The sequence below is a fragment of the Hippocampus guttulatus genome, chromosome 21 (assembly GCF_054856545.1).
Source record: "Hippocampus guttulatus isolate MCC_2025c chromosome 21, RoL_Hgut_1.0, whole genome shotgun sequence".
Classification (NCBI taxonomy): Eukaryota; Metazoa; Chordata; class Actinopteri; order Syngnathiformes; family Syngnathidae; genus Hippocampus; species Hippocampus guttulatus.
In genome coordinates this window covers 11,651,820-11,672,933 of record NC_141281.1, presented here as the reverse complement: position 1 = coordinate 11,672,933, position 21,114 = coordinate 11,651,820, and the positions used below count along the sequence as shown (strand labels likewise).

The window sequence follows — 21,114 nt, the reverse complement described above, 5'->3', positions numbered from 1 at the left end:
ATGCTTTGAAATGAAACTGGCTTGTGCTGCTGTGTTTTCAAAAATCACGAGCCAATCTGTAAATTTTCATCGATGGGGGTCATTAAAATTTTGGAATTATCATTGTCATGATCACGTTCCGTTAGTGTCCAGCAGATGGCAGATGCATTCCCGTTTTTTTGTTGGTTTTTTTGTTGTTGTTGTTGTAGTTTTTGATGCGTTTAAGTGTATCCACGGTTTGTTCTCCGCACAGTATGGTGTTGTATTTTTGTTACAAGCTATTTTCGTTTGTGTTTTTTTTTCCCTTGCCTTGCGCAAGGGCTTTTTGTTTTGTTCGCATCATTCCTGGCTTGTTGTCCAGCGTCATTATTTTATTTTGTCGGCCTTTGTCGCCTATTTTTTGTCAATGAATATTTTGGTTGGATCAACTTTCCCGAGTCTACCTTCGTAGGGTCCGATTCTGTCCGAAAACCATGCAAATGAACTCACACCCTCGCTTCTGTTGTACACAAGATAATTGGAAAAACATCATTTAGCCAAGTGTGTTTTTTGCCGGAGGGATTATTTTTTGTTGACTTTATAAATAACACATACAAGCTTTTCAAACTGCGTTCAATTTTGCACGGATCGTTTGTATACCCGCCTATTAACTCCCACTCACCTCAAGCGATGCGGCGTTGCGCAAAAAAAAGTGAATATGAAAACTTGCTGCTCCGTTTGTTATGGACGCCACGTTACGCAGGAGTCAAACCCGGCGAGCAGACAGGTGACAAATTACCTTCCGCATCCTCGAGGGTCAATCGCAATGTGTATTGAAATAATAAGGAAAACAAAGAGGAGTCATTTGAAACACCATGCAGAAGGTTTTTTTTAATACGCGCCCACCGAAGAAGTCGTTTTTTGCCGCATCCGGCACAAAGGAAATTCCCGGGATGTACTGCCTGCAACGATCGGGGTTGCAAATGAGTTTCTCTGGAATACTGACGGGGAAACAAAAGTGAAAGGCGATCAAAGCAATATGTGCGACACCATTTAAATACACCTTGGCTAATGGCAAAGACTTAAAAAATAAATCTCAAAAGCAATCATGCCTCCATCTGGCATCATTTGGAACAGTCCCACGTCACCTAATTAGGTACACCTGCACAATATCGGAGTGTAACGATAAGCGCCTTACATTGAAAGATTTGGGTTGGATTTCGCCGTGCCGTCTCGAAATCAAATCGAGATTCCACCGACTCAAACCGAATCAAATCATTCTATTTGAAAATGGACGATTCCGTTATCGTACAGCATGTGCCGAATCGTCTTTGATTTGAGAGATGAACGCTTTTAGCGACAATGGATTTTGTTGCGGTTGGAGTTTTTACGCTGGTGTCCAATCAACCGCCACTTTAATGGCGGATATGAGAGTAAGTGTGCCGAAGCTTTGTAGAAAGGAAGCACTACACTATACAGTCCATCCATCCATCCATTTTTTTTAATTAAGCAGCTTCACGTGGGCTAAATGGCCCAAAAAAGTTTCAAGTCTGGATGTTTTTTTTTTTTTCCTTTTTGCACCATAAATGACAATGGGACTTTTTTCCAACAGATGTTTTGAAAGACTCTTGGAAAACCTCCAAATGACCTGAAAATGATCCCGTGGATATTATTCTTGAGACGTTTAATTTCATTTTTTGATGGTCTACTCATGACCACGCCTACCAAGATTCATGTTGCTAAGTTAAACTGACTTTCAGCGGCGCAACTGTATTTTTTTTTTCGTCATCCATCACGCTATGCGTTTTCAATTTGGGTTGGAATCGGACAAAATCTCGTTTTGAAGGACTGTGACCCGAAAATGGCAGACTTTTAGCAAATTTCACTTTGCGCTACAGAAACAAATTTTAGATTGGGAAAACATTTTTTGGGGCGGGGGGGGGGGGGGTGTATTTGAATTTAGAAACACCGCTTACATCATTTCACGCTTATTGGAGTATTCTATAGCGAACACTGTGGATAGTGCGGCTGTACCTCCAGCTGTGACTTCATTCGAGTTCCATGCGTCTGCTTTCCTTCATTTGTCAGCTCCCAGCCGCCGTAATTGCCTCAGAAGCAGCAGTCAAACTGATTTTGGATCCCTAATGAGCGCTTGGCTCTCCTTTCAACCATCTCCCGGCCGTATTGAAGCGTTTGCCGCCGTACTAGCAAAGCATTCTTCCTTTGGCATTCAGTCATCTTTTTGGAGAAGTCTGGCTGGGAGGGTGACACCGAAAACGACACGGCGAACAGTGTCCGGTCGGTAGTCTTTTGGGTCAACGCTGCCTGGAGAAGAGGTTCCTCAGGGCGTTGTTGTAGTTCTTGTTGAAAGCTGTGTAAATGAGCGGGTTGAAGAAGGAGTTGGAGTAACCGAGCCAGAGGAAGATGCTCTTCCAGATGGGCGGGATGTCGCAGGAGCACAGCGGCACGATCAGCTCGGTGATGAAAAACGGGATCCAGCAAAGCACGAAAACTCCGATGAGGATCCCCACCATGAGCGCCGCCTTCTTCTCCTTTTGCTCGCGCCACGTGTCGCCGTCCGTCTGGAAGGTGACGGTGGCGTGGCGCGCCGTGAACACCATCTGGGGCTGCCGGGCCTCCTCTTTCACCTGCGGCGACATCGTAATTTATAGAACGGGACCGCCAAGTAGCGCCACGGCAGTCAAACCGGAAGTTATCAACTGATTCTACATTTAAGCTTATTTAGCGCGAAACAGTGTGGTGGGACGTAGCGGATTGCAAATACCTCATGATTGCTTTTTTTTTTTTTTCAAATATTTCGACTTGAGTACACTCGGGCTGGAGCTATGCTTTTCAATCTTGTGTGCATGAACCGAAGACAACCTAGAACAGTGGCCCGAGAATGAAATGATCTACGCGAAAGAGAATATTCACAGGCTTCTACTAAAACTGCCAGCAAGAGTACCGTATTTTCCGCACTAAATAGGCACACCTAAATACCTTCCGTTTTCTTAAAAGGTCACAGCGCGCCTTAAGATCCGATGTGTCTTGTGTACGGTCATTACGGTAATATGTCGACCCCTTGCTCGAGACGTGCTGACAACGCAGAGTTCAAACTTAAGGCGATCGGTTACGCGGTCGAACACGGAGAGAGAGCGGCGGCAAGAGAGTCAATGTTATAACTTGCTGTTGGTTAAGTGAACCGTGTGGCTGCTTTATTAATTACGTTTTACTGACATCTGATCGTTCCGTTGGTGTTTCCTTGAGTATAGCTCCGTCTACCGGATGCATAGTAGATTGCGTCTTATAATGCGGTGCGCCCAATGTATGAAAAAAATTACAAAATAGGCCATTCATTGAAGGTGCGCCTCATAATCCAGTGCGCCTTTTAGTGTGGAAAATACGGTAATTAGAAACCGTTGAAAAAAAAGACGGATGTAGTCGCGCAGCATTTGAATGAGGGATGTTCTTTGCCACTTTTTTTTCCCGACTGATACTCACCGATACCGACGGGTCAAACGGTTGCAGTGTAGCACCGCTACTAGCAAGGAAACACTCTTATTTAATTTTTTTTGCTTTAGGTATCTGTGGCCAGTATCGGCGTCCTTCACAAGTAATATGAAGCCGTTATCAGCCCGATACAATACCTGGTATCGTCATACTAACACGTCGGACTTCGAATTTGGATGTTGTCTAACAGATGTCATGCATTTGAGTGGATGTTTTTTTCTGTTGCTTTTTGAACTGAGTAATGTCGTGTTAGCTTTGGGCGCTAGCCAGCCGTAGACACGGTAGCTCCCGCGCGCCTCCCGCTTGCCTGTCTTGACGATCAATACCTCACCCCAATTTTCAACCGCGGAGGCTCAGCAACTGGATTATGATTGCCAGCGTGGAGATTCGTTCAGTGGATCAACAAACAAGCGGAGCGTGATGCTCGTGTTTGCCTCGTTCCGGCAAACTCGAACCGAGCAACTCAATAATGTCGATAATTGTGATTTCCTTCTTCTTCCGTCTCACGGCTCAAGGCCGACTCGTCTTCCTTTTGTTTATCTGCTCGAGGCCTGCGTAAAAAATGCGCACACGATTCTGTTTGTGCGCCAGCTTTTTCTCACTTTGGCTGAGGATAATGCATGAGTGCACGGCGCTTCTGACACCCCAGATCTGAGCGAGTCTTAACAAGATGACATGACGGCAAGAGGAGATGGAGGAAAAAAAACTAATCGAATAAAATTAAACTTGTCGTACTGCTGCTCGAGCGGAGTTCTCTCGCTTGAAGCGCTAAGCATTACCTCTGATTCAACTTCCAATTACTTCCGGAAGATCTTCCGCTTCCAATTCGAGGCGACTGTGATGGATTGGAAGGAAAATCGGGACTTTAGTTTTTGTCCCCAAAAGGTTGAGTCACTTTATTAAGATGCCTTTGGTACAAAGACTCTATTTTTATTGTTTCATCTTTGCGGGTGCTCGATGAATAGATGAGTGTCCAATCCTTTCGAGCGCGCTGATATTTATAGCCAATCCCGCACATAAACACCATACAGGAAATGATTCTGATTAGCGGCCAAATACCTTCATGGCTGCAAATAGAAATCATTGGTGCAGTTTAAATCATCACGTTCTCAAAGTGGACAAACGCGGCAAATTGTCGGAAAACTTTTTGGGGAAAATTGTAATATTTCTTAAATTTGATATTTTTCACTTAGAAAAAGTGCTAATATTAAAGATATATGTAGGTGAATTTTTTTTTTTCTAAATTACAATTGTAATATCACCAGAAAAAAAATCATAGAAGATGAATGAAATCGTTATTTTATTTATGTGTGAAAAATTTCAGAAGAAGAATGTTGAATATTACATAAATTACAATTACAAACAATATTTGCGATACATTTTTAGAAATAAAATACATTTAAGAAATAAATATTAAATTAAAATAAGGTATGATTTCGTTTGTTGTTTTTCATGTGGACTTTTGTTTTTTTCAAATTCAGTTAGTCTTATTTAGTTTTGAGAGTGATTTTGTTAGTTTTCATTTTTTCAATGCTTTATTTATATTGTATTTTAGTGTTAGTTTTCGTTTTTAACTTCTTTCAATTAAATGCGGTTTTGTTCATTTTTAAAACGGATTTTGTTAGTTCTTATTTTTTTTAAAGGCTTCATTGATATTAGGTTTAATATTAATTTTCAGTTTTTTTTGGTATATAGACCATGGATCAAAAAAAGTCACAATTGTGTCATAAAACCAATTACTATTCGATATAACGACCTTCCTTCTTCCATATGTCCGTACAATAATACATACATACTTTGAAAATCAATGTACAAAATTGACAAATATGAAAATGGACATTTTTGCTCTAATTGTAGTTAGCTAATCGTTGTTGTTATTTAATTTCATTGTGTTTTTTTTTGGGATTACTTTTATTTCTTTTATTTTACTTTGCTAACTATAAAAACCTTGATTGGTTGCGGCGTCAGTGTCGCTAATCACCTCTGCCATGGGTGTGATGGTGTTGCTCTTGCGGGAGCCAATCCGGAATTTGGCCGCCTTGTAGATCTTCCAGTAGACGAAGAGCACCACGCAGAGTGGCAGGTAGAACGCGCCGAAGGTGGAGAAGACGGTGTAAGACGGCTCCTGGCTCACCTGGCACTTCATGCCCTCGGTGTATGTCTCGCCCCAGCCGAAGAGCGGCGAGAGCGAGATGATGGCCGACAGTAGCCACGTCAGGGCGATCATCACATTGGAGATCTTCTTGCGTGTCTTCAGGGTGTACTCCAGATGGCGCGTGATAGACCAGTAGCGGTCCAGAGCGATGGCCGTCACGTTCCAGATACTAGCCGTGCAGCACAGCACGTCAAAGGAGATCCATACCTGGTGCGGCGCATGTCACGTAAGGAAAAAAGAAAACGTTTACCGTATTTTCTACAGTAAGGCGCTTCGGATTATAAAACGCAACTTCAATGAATGGCCTATTTTAAAACGGGTTTCATAGATAGGGCGCACCGCATTATAAGGCGCATAGAATAGAAGCTACAACAGATGGTGCTATGCTAAAGGGAATACAATACAATAAAGCTTTATTGATATAGACTGGCGTTCACAACCGCCGCAGCTGTAACAAAGCCATTAGAACTGATCACAAACACGGACACGAAACATATAAATTCAAACGGCATTATAAAACAATAAATGAAACTTATGAAGACAATTGATGCAACAAAAAGGCACACAAACCTCGTGGGCTCACATCCACAAGGGGCTAAATATCCTTAGAAGTCTCGCTCGTCTCCTTCTTCCTTCGTTGAGTCAGTAGTTAACTACGGTTTTGGTATTATGTTTGTTTCATAATGGCTGCACAGAGCTTTGAATGCTTTTAGGTGCGCCTTATAGTGCGGAAAATACGGTAATTCCATTGAAGACGATTCGAATCTTGCAATTAAAAAAAAGTTACAAGTAGTAGTATGAGAATGATTTTTTTAGGTACATAGTTGTATTGGCGATATTTTTTTAAACAATGCAAAATATTATGAAAATAGTCCACAATAACCTCTTAATATTCCAGGAAAAAAAAGCCAAGTATTACAATGAAAGTAAAAGCAATTTTACCCCCGATAAGTTTATTTATTAATCATCAAGATAATCCACACCTGGCAGAGCACTCGGCCCAGCTTCCACAGGCGTCCGTTCAGCTCGTGAACCAGACTCAGCGGCATCACCAGCGCCGCCACCATCACGTCGGAGATGGCCATGGAAGCCACCAGGTTGTGCGGCACCCGGTGGAAGGTGCGCACCCGCAGGATGGTCACCAGAACCAACAGGTTCCACACGAAAGTGGCCACGGCCAGCATGGCCAGCAGTGTCAGCGTCAGCACGCTGAACAGCGAGAACGGCCGGTACGTGTCGCCGCCCGAGCCGGGCCCGCTGGCGTTGGCCCCGCTGGCATTGTGAGAGGTCATGCTAGGCCATTCCAAAATGGACGTCGAGTCATTCTGCATCTGGAAGACAACAACTGGGAGTAAATTGATGGATGGATAGATAGGCTGTATATAGACGGGCGCGGCGATTGACTGGTCAGCACGTCCGCCTCACATTGCGGCGGTGCCGGGTTCGATTGCAGGCCTGGGCTTTCCTGTGTGGAGTTTGCATGTTCTCCCCCATGCCTGCGTGGGTTTTCTCCGGGTACTCCGGTTTCCTCCCACGTTCCAAAAACATGCGTGGCAGGCTCATTGAACGCTCAAAATTGTCCCTCGGTGTGAGTTTGAGCGTGGATGATTGTTGGTCTCTGTGCGCCCTGCGATTGGCTTGCGACCAGTTCAGGGTGTACCCCGCCTACTGTCCGAAAACAGCTCGGATAGGCTCCGGCACTCCCGCAACGCTCCTGAGGGCCTAGAACTCCAATGGGATTCATCATAACATCTCAATACGTTTGTGAGGTCATCAGTACAGCACTAATAATAGTCTTTCTACGCAGAGGATAAAGATAATATGCCGTTGAGTACAGATCAATCGGTTGCCCACACATTAGAGCAACAGACGCAAATGACAATTTTTACGCTAGCTTGAGCCATTACCTTTCTTGAGCCATTTGTTTGGCTGTTTTGAATGCAACTGTTGTCATTTTCTTTATTTTGGACTTATTTTAACCGTACACTTAAACTAGCTTGAAGACGTCTTTCTGCTTAATTGATTTTTTTTCCCCCCAAACTGCCACCATACAAATATTGACAACATACATTAAGTCTGACGATTGTGTAGTTTTTTGTTGTTGTTTTTTTTGGAGTACGACACACATTCTCTCGGGAAGCCGTTTAAGCGATATTTTCTCGCAACGGCGAAAAAGCCACTTGAGTGTCTTATCCAGGGTTGTCAGCCAGGTTGCCGACAACCTTTCAAGTGCAATTTTCCGACGGCGTTAAAAGGCCTTACAGCGCCACTCGGGGAGTTCTTTTACCACGGGAACAAAAAGAAACATTCTTATTTCTTATCCCTCCCCATTCCGCTGCCCGCCTTCATTTTGCATCGTCAGTAGTCCGTTACGAGTACTTTTTTTTTCTTGAAGATGGAAGCACGTTTAACGATTTCATGCACTCTGTAACCTAATCACACGATAAGCTGTCCACTGTGGTAACCGCTGTACCTGAAAGGGTTCAGGCCACGCTGAACTGAAAAATAGGAACATTTGACTGAAGAATGGAGTCCAAATAATATGAGAAACCAAACACGGTAGGCGCTTGTTGCTCCAAATGTTGCGGAACTTGAAGGCCAGTTCCAATTTTTTTTTTTCACTGTCAACTGACATTTGAGCTTTTCTTTCAAGGACAGTATACGTTTTTTGGAAAGGGAAAGAAGTTTCAATCTTTGCGCTTCCCTCCTCCACCTCGCGTCTCCGTCCAAAGAAACACGTCCAGTCCGGCTAACTAATGCGTGTGCTCGGATATGCGCCAGGGCAGCTTCATATCTAAGCGTGACTTATTCATGATGCAAGACTGCCAAAAATGAAATGTTTCTGCTTTAATGTTGCATTTATTGGAATGGAAAATCAATAATAAAAAAAAAAAGATCAAAGGGATTCTGAATAATCTAACAGATTGTTATATTTAGATCAGTGGGTTTTTTTTTTAAATCACCGTAAATCTAACTTTAATATTCTTCAGAAAAGTATATTTCAAGAAACCAGGTAATATTTATTTTGGTGTTTTGGGGAAACAAAAAATGTCGTCTTAAAAATATCTGTATTACTGGCTCCCTCTTGTGGCACACAAAAGAATCACCACGTACCGTAAGTACAAGTCAGTTATGTTGAACTTTTTTAGGGCAATACATTTCCACTTGATCTTTCTGAACTTTTTGCTTTTAAAGTTTTGATTTTGGTCTAATTTTTTGCTCAACTTGTATCTGCAATACATTTTTGCTCATGAATTATTTCAGTACGAAAATAAATTAAAAAAAAATATATATATAAAGTATATATAATGTATATATATATATTGTCCTATATTGAAGCACACTGTTAATGTTTAGAACCACCGCCTATCAAACCAGCCATGATCAGCCTACTCATTCCTTACGCTAGTGCGCAGGGATTTCCGCGGATCACGCCAAGTGTTTCGACATGCCTCGTTGAATATTTCATTTTCACCGCGGGTCGTATCTTCACGCCAATAAATTCGCATCGCCCGACTCCCTCTCCGATTCTGTATTCCGTCCGACGGCTTCCATCCGTCCGACCATCCGGGCCGTCTATAAGTGATCCGTCCCGGAAAAATCTTCACATAACCTTGACCCTGGCCTGTTAAGTGCATCTGGTTGCCTGTAATATTCATGCGGTCATTCATTTTACATGGCAGCGCTTGTGACACAGCCAAAGGGTGCGTTAGCAGATGAGCGTTTTCCGTTTAGTTTTTTTTAAAAAAAATTCCCGTTGGTAGATTGAACTCCTAGATAGAAATAAATATCACCACCTGAACTTTTGTAACACCGTTCGACATGAACCAGGAACTTGTCTGTCAAGTCACAATATCTCAAGGAAAAAAAGTCTTAATTATGTGTGGACAGAAAAAAAAAGTCCTTTGAGAAAATACCAGAGTTATACGAGCATAAAGATGTAACGCACTGAGAAAATATGACAAAAATAAACCCATAATCTAATATGAACCCCCTTTAAGGGCAGCAGTGGACAGATTATCGGGTTCCAAATTGTCATTATTTGTGCCTGAAATATAATTTCGGAAGAAAAATTTGGAGAAGAAACTGCTCGTTAATTAAATGGCGAGAATAGCACATCCTCCGCGAACCAGGACATGCAAAAAATGTGCTTCGACACACACTTTCGTTTGCAAAGGGCTCCGCTGGGTGTTCTCTTTGTCAGGTTTTATTCGAACTGGGCGCTTTGAATCAATAAGATCTCATTGCTTTGCTTTTTACGGTCTAATCGTTGGCTTGGTTGGCGAGCTTCAAATCGGGTGAGTATTTCTTGGTAGGTTGTGGAAAAGCTAAATAAATAAATACAAATTCTTTAAAAAAAATAATCCCCGCACCCGCAAAAAACAAAAATCTAAATTCCCCCTTCCCACTTCTTCCTTGAGGTGAAGCCTCATGTATCTTTCACCGCTGCCCGACGCCGGCCGCCGTATTGATCCATTGCCTATCACTCACCGGGTTTCATCCAAAAGGTCCGCCAAAGTAATAACAATAGCAGCCAGCTATGACATATATATATATGACGGTCCTTTTCAGTCTCTTGGCATCGCACTCCAACGAAGGGCCCCTCTACCCGCTGTTGTTCCGGCTCCTATTAGCGCACCTAACGGCCATGAAATCGGAAAGCTGTCGTGAGGGCGAAGCCGAGCGAAAAGCAATCCCTATCTCATAATCGGGTTTTGCATCCGAAGGAGACCCCTTGGCCGCTGACGTCACAAGAGAGTAAAACAGATGATGCGGAGAAAGATGGAGACGCATACCGAATTTTTATTTTTTTTTTCCCCTCGCCTCAGATCAGAGTCAGCCATAGCCCATTTTTTAGCTGCCTGAGCGATTAATTAATTGCGATCTCTCTGGTCTGCTCAGAAAAGAGGCGGGGCTAACAATCATAAATGGGACCATCTCGAATCGACCAACCCGTGGATTCGGTGATTGTGTTGTGAAACTGAACGATAGCCAATTGGAAGCGGAGACCGGGAATGTTGGAGCTCAACTTTGTCAGGTTGGTCATCTTAGTTAGTTCGTCATCTCCATTCAAATGAGCAAGTCACCGGACGTCTTTGGAAGATAATCAGGAGCGATAATTCGGTTGTTTATGGTAAGATTTTCTTTTCTCTCCAATTTGCGAGAAAACGCTTCGGGCTTTCGAATTTGTTCAATATTTTGTAACAGCAAATCATGATTGTTACGTGAAAATGAACGAGAGTCAGTTTAGAATGCCATGCGTCTAAATAATCTCCCTCCATTGAAATGAATGGAAATGCGATCAATCCGTTCCAAACCCCGATAAAATAAAAATACCAACAGTTTGCAAACAAACATAGTTATAACCAAATGTAAATAATTAAACAGTGGGTCACCGTGTGTCCCTCTGGTGTGCACATCTTGACCACCAGGGGTCAGTATAATGTATAATGCCTCAGCAAGCCGCACCAATATTTGTTTTTTTTTTGGTTTTTTTGCAAAAGATAAAGAATATTTTTTTAGGGGTATTGTCATATTGTCTTCAAATATCCTTTGCTCAAAGCATTATAACACCATGATATTGATGCGAATTTCATCTGCTCATCGATTGCGTTTTGCATTGAGTGTTAGCATTAAGCTAGCAGCTCAGCTGACAAAAAAACCGCACTACCGCAAGCTGTTCATCCATCCATTTTTCTCGCATTTGTCCTCAACGGGGTCACTGGTGAGCAGGGAACACCCTGTACTGGTTGTCAGCCAATCACAGGGCACACAAAGACAGACAACACTCGCAATCGCACATTTTGAATTTTCAAAGAACCTAAAGGGAATGTTGTGGAGGAAGCTGGAGATAACTCTGCCAACGGTGACCGCAAAAATAATAATAACTTGAGAAAGAAATTGTGAAAGGAACATATTTTTCCGATTTCAGTTCTGCGCCATTTGTTTGACTCGTGCAATTTTTTTTCCCTCGCATTCGAGCTTTTTACATCATGCAGGTGTCGACATGATGCCTTTCATCTCCTTTTTTTTCTCTTTTATTCTTTCAAGCCTCAAAAAACACAGCAAAAACTTGCCCCGCAACAACTTTGGAAATAATCCGGGCTCCGCGTCCCGCGAGGATTCCTGAACACTCCCCGTCGTCACGAGACACTTGTTACATGACACGTTGTGAACTAGATCGCAGTCTGAGAGGAGGGGCACGAATGACTAGAAGCAAACGGCGCTACTCACCCCGTTTACCAATCCAGCGTCGAGTGTGGCAGAAGGTGCTCCGTGCGTGGTTCGCATGCATCCATCGTCGCCTGGGGGACTAGGAAGCGGGGGCGCTGGGGGGTACTGATGGCTCAGTGTGTTGGTGCGGCTTGACTACACGCACACAGTGAACATGAGGAATGAACCACGTCAGTTGGTGTGAGGGAGAGTACTGGGGTGGGGGGGTGGGGGGGGGGACAAGGGGATGCTTCTGAGGCGGGAGAGGTGGGAGGCTGATTCAGAGTCCATTTCACATGGTAAATGCTGCGTTCTCAGCGAAGTGAAGAAGGATGCATGGAGGAGGAGGGGTCGCGGGGGGGGGGGATGGGGGGGCTGCCTTATCGGAAGCGACGATGCAACGGCGGATACGGATGACGTCTTTATCTTGTTTCTTAGACAACGTTGCCGCCTCCTTTGAACCACTCCGCTGCACCGCTCCAATGTGGTTGGGGCGGTGGGGGGTTGCTCTCGGATCCTGCAGCCCGACGAATAACACACGTGGCCACTTGTTGTCACCTAAACGAGGGAGGGGTGGGGGTGGTAATATGAAAATGATGCTCTTCAAAATATCCACGAAAAATGCTAGGCTGCTTTCAGAGCACTTTGCTTACTTTTGAGGTTGAAGATTGGAAGCTGGTTAGCATTATTGACAGTTTTAAATATATTTATTGCATGCCCCCCCCCCCAAACACACCTCTCAAACTGTTTTTTATGTAAATGTCTATCCGCGTTTTTTGAAAAAAAATCGTCTGGGTTTCGAAAAATAACCGATCTACTATACTGTACAAAAAAAATTTCGCTGCATTTCAGTGGGCGTCAGTTGTACAAGAATGTACAACGCAACCCCAGAAGGTTTGGTCAAACTGACCACTTTTTGGCCCAGATTGGGTTCGAGCGCGATATGAAATACAAGTCGCGTCTGATTTGAAAACATTGACCAAAGTTGCTAAATCTAGCAAGCAAATCACTCAAGTCTCCATTAAGGCCAGAAAAAAAAGTTGATTTTTATATTTTGGAAAAAGAGTCATCGAGTTGGCACCGCATTTGCCCCACAGCAGAAACTGCCACTATTTATTTTTTTGTTTGAATCGCTAGAATTGAAATCCTAAATTATCAATTGACTTTAAAACAAAATCTGGTTCCTTAAAGTTTGATTTCAAGTTGTGTTTTAGTCGCGGAATCAATACTTTTATTTGGAAATCGGTGAGTCATTGCATTGGCGAATCGTGATTTCACGATCGGTCAAAACGATCGTTCTTATTTTTTCCCGCAATCGCCCAGAAGGAGTTGAACCCTTTCGGGGACAGCGGTTACTACAGCGGACAAGCTTATCGTGTTATCAGGTTACAGGGTGCATGAACGGGTTCAACGACTCCGATGAGTCCAATTTATACAAAAGGTTACTCAAGTAAAGGTATTGGAATAAATGTAGGGCATCACTACTTGCCCCTGGTGGGGATTTGTTGCTTCGCTAACATGGAAGCTAACGCCGAGCATGAGGTTAAATCCTCCTTCCCCACACGCACTCCTTGATTGAAGCAATGTTGTTTTATCTAATGGCCGCGTATGCTAATAAAGGCTTCCCTCGCTAATCCCGGGGATTTGTTTCAACCACCTGTCCGAACGGTATAAGCGGTCGGCACTCTCCTCCCATCGGTCCCAGCGGGCTTCGCACCTTCTCCCGCCGTTGATGCCGGCGTCGTGCGCGTTTTCTTTCGGCATGATGATGCAAGCGTCAGAAAGCGATCCTTCAAGTCAATCTTTCGCTGTCATTTCACAAAGGCTCTGTAAAAAAAAAATCTCTTTGCTTCATTTTTCGACACGGCGTTTTAAATGCAGATGTATTGCATGGATCGCTTTTACCTTGGCGGTCTTACGAGGGGCTGTGAAAAAAAAAAATGAGGCAACCCTCAAACAAAGATGTATCGTGGGATTTTACATGCAACATTGGGTTTCGGGGTTACGTCGCCGTATCATCATTCACCGTCCTCGGCCTCGATTCGTAGTCATTTTTAAAAAATATATGAACCGTGTCCATTCGTCTATTCTGGAAGTGTTGTTTTGACACCGCGGTTGGCCTATCTCGGCGGACTTTCCAAATCTACTTGCGACGTCACGACCCTGGTCTTGTATGTCTCCAGCAGGTGGCAGTGGAGGGCTTCTCTTCCAGCCCTGCACGCCTGCTGCCAATTTGATCGTCATGATTAAACCACGTATTTAAGAACTGCCGAGTCGCTTGTCTTGTCGGATTATTGACCTTGTTGCTGCTCTTGCTCGAGTGTTGTTTTTCCAGACCTCTCGATCTTGTCATTGTCGCTTTTGCCGCGAGTTCCTCGGTAGTAAGTATTGTTATTATTTTGTCTTTGCTCTTGTTTTGTTGTCGTGTAATTGGACTCTTGTCATTTTGTGTATATTCTCGGTGTTTCTATTACCTTGCCTTTTTGTTTTTTGCCTTTTTTTTTTCCTGGCTCTTTGTGACCAGCGATTTCGGTCTAAACTTTGTCGGCGTGCTTTTGTTTGTAAATCTAAATTTTTCTTTCGGATTTTTGTTTGGGTCTACGTTTGCGAGATCCAATCGCCGTTCTGTTCGTCCGCGAACTGTGTCACAATCCAAGGTGGCGATACCAAATGAAGAATTTGGAAAAAAATGGTTTCGCCCTTCCATTACCAAGCCGATTGTAATTCCTCCCTTTTTTGTGGAAAAATATTGAACGCAAAAAAAAAATTGCGAGCATAAACTGTATGTATGTCCGTGTAAATGCGTGTTTCTTTAAAAGGTGGTTCTTGCTGGGTTGAAGTGTGATGTCACTGACCTTAGTGGTCCGCAACCGCCGCTAGCAGTCTGTGGCCACGGGACTTGTTTCGAAATCCGCTATTATTTCTACGGCCCCACTGAGCTGATCTGGAGCCTAATCTGGCATGGTTCCCCCCCTGGATTGGTCGCCAGGACACATCCAGACAAAAAAAAAAAAAAAAAAATCTCCGTACAATTTAACGTCTTCAATAATCCTCGCTTGCATGTTTTTGGAATGCGGGAGGAATTCGAACCCAAGACCTCAAATATGAGACAAACAAATCACGAGCTCATCATGCTGCCTAAAATTAGATTTATTTTCTCACAACTATAAAAAACAGTTTTGGTTTGGAATGCTTGAGCGAGATATGATGCGACTTGCTATGACTCTGCAAGAGTTATGCAACCTATTTGACTGGCAGGTATTGAGATTGCTAATCATTTATTCAAGGTCTGACACAACAACAACAAAAAACAGAAACAGTGGCGTTTTGTCTTTTTGGCGTCAAGCACCTCTCTCTCAACATCAAAAACCCGAATGAATTTGGTCTCATCTGGCGTTTTACTTAAGAAAAAGTGAAATAGGAGCGCCGCGCCGCGCCTGAGGCGTCATGGTCGTTTCATCGATTTCATGGCGGTAATTTATAACCGTGACCTTGTCCCGCTCGCTCTTTCTTTTCTCTCCACGTCTGGGCCGTAAATAGGCCAGGAATCACATACTCCTACCTACGATTTACCACAAAACTCTGACAACTTTGCCCCGTGGGTCTTGGCTGCAATGGACAAAGAAAGAAAAATGGCAATCCAAACGTCGTTTGTCTTCAATTGGAACAACAGCAAGTGCCTTTTTTTTCCTTCTCATTCGTAGTTGTGAGGGTTCTGCTTGAATAGATGCAGCTTTGTGATTTAGTGACTTCTTTTAAAAGACTTGAGGGTTTAAAAAAAAAAAAAAACACTGTTGTGGCTTTCCCGTGATTTATGTCCTTGTTCAGTTTAGCGTCTGTTTAGTAGATGCCGTGTTTTACGGGCTGGACTTGAGACAGCCATTTTTTTTTTTTTTTTTTAAGCCTCACAATTTAGTTAACTGCAGTTTTTGAGCCAAAGCGCTTATTTTACATATGAAAAATCTCCCGGCACGCCGCAAAACAAAAATGATGGCTAAAAAGTTCAGCCTCGTCTGTCAGTTGAGATGCATCACTTCAAAATACTTCCTTTGACACTGACGGCTGGTGTCAGAACTTGGACGTCAAAAACCGCAATGGGTGACTTTTTCAATCGATAACTGAGGGGGACGTTCTACAGGAAAAAAAAATGGAAATAACTCTCAAGATCTGTTGCAGGTTGAAACAAGCAAGGGGGGGGGGGGTGCGGGGGTGATAATCAGACTGACACAACAGGAAAGGTAAGTGACCTGATATAAGAGGAGATTCATTCTTTCAAAGTAAAACAGGAAGTGACCAGACGAACAACTCACTCTTTTGAGTTTTGTACAAAAGAGCACTATTTTTTGGAAATGTTATGTTGATGATTTATTTGTACTTTTTGGCTTAAATGAAGAACCCAAATAGTTGGGTCAGTCCCTGTTTGACCTATATTGAGATATTTTGGACTAAACTATTTTTTTTGAGTGGAGGTGAATTCGTCAATCGTGAACTGTACACAGGTACAGTACGTCGTGGTCATTTACAACCATCAAGTTTCCCGGTGTGTGAGTGTGAGTGTTTGTGTGCGTGTGTGTTTTTCCTCCGATACCACGTATGCACGCACACGCACACAACGTTAGCTTGATGCTATCTGTATTCACACATCCCGTCGGGTAATGATGTCCGTTCGCACCGTCCGTTCCCAATTACCGCAGCGATCGAGGCGCCGCGGGTTCAACCGGGAAAGAGGCGCCGAGCTCAGCACGTTTCCGGAGAACGCCGCGAGGAGCGTGAACACTTACTCCTCGAAGGGAGCAAATGTATTTCTGGATCGGTTCGCTGTGACAGTGACCTCACATGAGCTCCATCGTCACGGCGACGGCCCCAACCCGCTTTCAGTTGTTTGAACGAGACGAGATGAACACTCCTATGAATAAACCAACACCGCAGTGATGATTGATATTCCCCAAATGCACCACCGTTAAAAAAAAAAAAATATATATATATATATATATATATAATATATATATGTATGTATGTATATGCGGCCCGGTAGTCCAGTGGTCTACGGCACGTCGGCTTCACAGTGCAGAGGTACCGAGTTCGATTCCAGCTCCGGCCTCCCTGTGTGGAGTCTGGATGTTCTCCCCGGGCCTACGTGGGTTTTCCCCGGGTGCTCCGGTTTCCTCCCACACTCCGAAAACATGCGTGGCAGGTTGACTGGGCATTCTAAATTGTCCCGAGGTGTGATTGGGAGCGCGAATGGTTGTCTCCGTGTGCCCTGCAATTGGCCGGCAAGCGGTTCAGGGTGTCCCCCGCCTACTGCCCGAAGAGCTCCGGCACACCCCGTGACCCTTGTGAGGATAAAGCGGATCGGAAAACGGATCAATCAGTCACTGAAAGGGTTGTAGTGTCGCCACGTAGACGCTATTTAACGGCCGAATCAAACTCGCGGAGTAGAAGTAAAGAAATTGGCTTCATTAAGGGCGGCAAGTATGCTCATGGTTCATTTTGGTTGTTTTGCGTTCAACTAATGGATTGAAATGAATCGTTTTACTTGATTTTTTAATCTTGTGTAGCCAGTTAAAAGACAGCCCCCTTCAATGCCTCGATACAGATGGCACGAGCCTTACCTGTCCATGACCTCTAAAAAATTCATAGCATGTTGAATACTGTTAAAACGGTTTTATCCCAATGGATTTAACATAATAAATCAGTTCTGACCCGACATGTCAACCAGACAAAATCCATTCAATAATAATGACAACGTATAATTGGAACAATTGAAATAACTAGTTAGCACGTTAACTGAAAAAAACCCCCTCTCATTTGATCATTATAATTTAATTATTCCTCAAACGGCAATTAATTTTCTTCTTTTATTAATTTTAATTGAAAACCTTGATGAACTGGCGAGAGCGTATATTTAACTGGGAATTGCGGCAATTGCAATCGGCGCGCCTCCCGGTGATCCCCCGCCTCATCTCGGAGGTGAATAGCCTCGAGGTGCCGTCCTGAAAAATTGGCGGAATTAATGAAGCGCTCAAGGACAAACGGCCAGAAAGTTGAGTTGGAGGAGCCGCTCCGACAAATGCGCACGGGGGGTGCGCGGATCCAGCTTACTTGAATACTACTCGGCTTAGCATAAGAACTTGACTTGCAATCTACTCTTTTCATAAATTTGCACTTATGGTGCGTCACAGTGGTGCGCTGACCAACCCAAAAAAACCCCGATAATATTGATATCGGCCCCTTTGCGTACAAAAGCAGGCAGTGTTGGATATAACACACTCCCAGTTAAAAACGTGGTCAAACTTGAAGGTACCGCTGTATTTATTTCACCTAATTCGCCACCCACCAGGTGTACCCCCTTCAGGAGTGAAGCACCGCAGATCATCGGGAGCTCGCGGAGGGGAGGAGGGGGACTCGTAGGGCTCTTCAAATTGTGTAATTTGCCGCAATCAGAGAGCCGCATGAAGCCTTTGGTCAGCTCTGAATCATCACGACTTGAAATTACTGCTCGCCTGCCTGCCAGACGTGGCCCAATGGGGGTGCGCCTTTCTATTTTCGTGCTTCACGCCGTCCTATTGCCGGGATTATTTGCAGAGTTGTGGCGCATCTAATTGAAAAATAGGCTAGTGCGACCTGGTTGTGATGATTTTCGAGAAAAAAAAAACGTTTGGGGTCCTCCCCTTTTATTGTGAGCCTTAAAGCTGCAATCACGCAACCCGGTCAAAATCCAGACTGAGAGGTTGCGCCGTCTTGATACTTGGAAAAAAAAATCACCAAAAGATTAGGACAATGTCTTTTTGTATAGTTTAATCTTATCAAGTATCTTCAAAGCACATCCAAAAAAAAATCGGAACCAATTGAGGCTTTCGTTGCTCTTGGTATAAATCATAAGTGTCCAAATCGGGTCCCCTTTTGAGATCTTTACACTCTATTTGGTTTTGTTTTTAATCACTTTTTCTGTTAATACCAATATATGACAAAAAAAGAAAATGAGGCTATGAATTTATTAAGGATTGACAAACTGCCGGGTGCTTGTCGGATTATCGACCTTGTTGCTGTTCTTGCTCAAGCGTTGTTTTGTCAGTATAGCCGTTGTTGAGTTATTTTGACTTGGATTTTTGTTTGTCTTGTGAACTGTTATTAACATTTAGTTTGTTTTCTCTGTTTTCCATTCCCTTGCCTTTTGTGAGCGCCTTCCTCATTTTTCCTCTGGATCCTCTGCGTTTTCTGTTTCGGACTTTGTTGCATTTTGTCTGTGTCTGCATTTCTGGGACGCCTAAATATTATTCGGTTCATTTCGAGGTGGCAAAATGATTCCTAATGGCAATTATAAACATTTTGTATTTTGTATTCCCAAAAGTTCCCCCATCGCTGCTTCTCAGGCCACAATTTGCTCAAGGTACATTGAGGATGCTTCCACACGTGTCGCAAGCTGCTTAATTTCAGATTGGCAACGGAGAAAATGTTAATGCTGTTTTCTTTCCTGGGAATGCTCACGAGGCTCGAGCCTCCGCTACCTTGTACAACCCAGCTTGGAAGAAACCCAGCAGGTGGCAACAACAAAGATCAAATACCCCAGGGGAATATGTTGCCAGATGATTCATACTTCCCCATGGATACAATACGTTATATGAGAAGGAGGGGGGGGGGGGTGACGGATAAGCAGCCAATAGAGGTCGAGTGAGGACGCGCAAAAATCCACTTGGACGCTTGATAAATGACCACAGAGAGTGAGCTGGAAGCCGGCCGAGACGTCTCTTCACCTTAAGTGATGCGAGCGCCAGAAGCCAATACGGCACCTATCTTGTAATGCACACCTCAGCTTCAACGGCACAACAACTTCAAGTGCATCCATACACTGGGAAGAGGAGCTTTAGTGATTTCTAGCGCTGCAAAAATGCACCTGGAGTGCAAAGGGCAGTGATATGTACCGGGAGTTTACTTTTAAACCCCTCTTATTAAGAGACATGTCGGCTCCAAATGTCCACGCGTCATTTGTTGTTGTTGTTGTTTTTTTTTAATCCGTGTGCCAAATTGCTCACAGGTATGCATATGCTTATACCGTATTGGCTCGAATATAAGAAGGTGTTTTTTGTATTGAAATAAGACTGAAAAAGTGGGGGTCGTCTTATATTCGGGGTCTAGACATTATAGCCATTCACAACGCCAGATGGCGCCAGATATCATTGAAGCAAATGCTGAACTTGACTCCTGAGGGCAAAGTTAACCCCTGTCACGGAGAATAAAAATTGAAATAGCGGTAGCACAAAGAAGAAAAATAAAAAAATAGCGGTAAGAAAGAAAAGAGAAGAAAACAATAGAAGAGATAACAGAAAATGGAGAAACATAACGACAATCTGGAGAAAAGTGGGTCGAAGATCCGCAGCTGAGGAGAAGTTATCATGTAATTTACATTTCAGAAACCAGAAGCCATTCATTTACGAATGTGATTGCACTTTAGTTTACATATTTAAATGTTCAGATATTAAGATTTGAATGAGGCAAAATAACATGCTTTTTCTCTCAAATATATTGTTATAATCATTTGTTTCAGATGTACTGTCATTATTTTCTGTATAAAAATTAATTTGGTGTTCAAACTTGAGTCTTGAAAAAGAGGGGGTCGTCTTATAATCAGGGCCGTCTTATATTCAGGCCAATACGGTATATACACGTATGGATGTGTCTATTATATGTATGTGCATGTATACATATATCAAATATCTACCCATTATATGGCAAGTATTTACATCTAGATATATTTAGATAGATATCTGGAAAAAAAAGGCTATCTTGCATAGCTTCCCAAAACATAAACATGGATGCACCAAACAACACCGTAGCTTCCTTCATAGTCACCCTCTTATTTGCTCATATTTCAGAATGTCTCGTCATACAACAACATTTTAGGATAAAGTGACAGACAGGGAAGGGATAAAAAAAAAGTCAGCCCCGAGCCATGGCGGTCTGAGACTTTCTTTTTTTTTCACAAGGTGGATGTGTCTGGAATTTGGATGAACGCATTTCTCGTCATTTGAAAGCCAAGAGAGATGTAGCTGAAGATTAGCGCCGCTAGGATCTGCAGAAAAGGGCAGACAGACGTGTGAAACAAGGTGCAGAGTAATATGCTGAATTGGGGATTGGGGAAAAGGGGACAATGTGCCCAAGCCTTTAATGGAATGTTCCTGTGCTCCTGCTACTGAAATTTGCATGTCGGACAGAAATGGCTCCCCATTGTCCATAGATGTGCCTCTCAGAATTTTGTGGATTTTTTTTTTTAATGCGCA

The 21,114-nt window shown here is 43.3% G+C and overlaps 1 protein-coding gene and 1 long non-coding RNA gene across 4 annotated transcripts in view; one reads left to right on the top strand and one right to left on the bottom strand.

The window, feature by feature from the left end:
* The window catches only part of LOC147187187 (uncharacterized), a 56,679-nt gene that overhangs the window by 21,071 nt on the left and 14,494 nt on the right, over positions 1-21,114 (top strand). The gene's annotated exons all lie outside the window — the stretch shown is intronic.
* On the bottom strand, positions 835-12,002 carry htr5ab (5-hydroxytryptamine (serotonin) receptor 5A, genome duplicate b). 2 transcript variants are annotated; one of them, XM_086102285.1, is made up of 4 exons: positions 11,858-12,002; positions 6,607-6,954; positions 5,450-5,830; positions 835-2,606 (listed from the first exon to the last, which is right to left on the bottom strand). In XM_086102285.1, the coding sequence occupies exons 1-4, from the start codon at positions 11,912-11,914 to the stop codon at positions 2,274-2,276; spliced, it is 1,119 nt and encodes a 372-aa protein (XP_085958411.1). In that variant the 5' UTR covers positions 11,915-12,002; the 3' UTR covers positions 835-2,273. The 2 variants fall into 2 exon arrangements, with proteins under 2 accessions (XP_085958411.1, XP_085958412.1); XM_086102286.1 differs by having other exon boundaries at positions 5,603-5,830.

Excerpts from the sequence above, each read along its gene's own strand:
- htr5ab (XM_086102285.1), bottom strand. The coding sequence starts at position 11,914 with ATGCGAACCACGCACGGAGCACCTTCTGCCACACTCGACGCTGGATTG. Across the intron at positions 6,955-11,857 it reads ACGCTGGATTGGTAAACGGG|ATGCAGAATGACTCGACGTC; the intron begins GTGAGTAGCGCC and ends GTTGTCTTCCAG. Across the intron at positions 2,607-5,449 it reads CCATCACACCCATGGCAGAG|GTGAAAGAGGAGGCCCGGCA; the intron begins GTGATTAGCGAC and ends ATGTCGCCGCAG.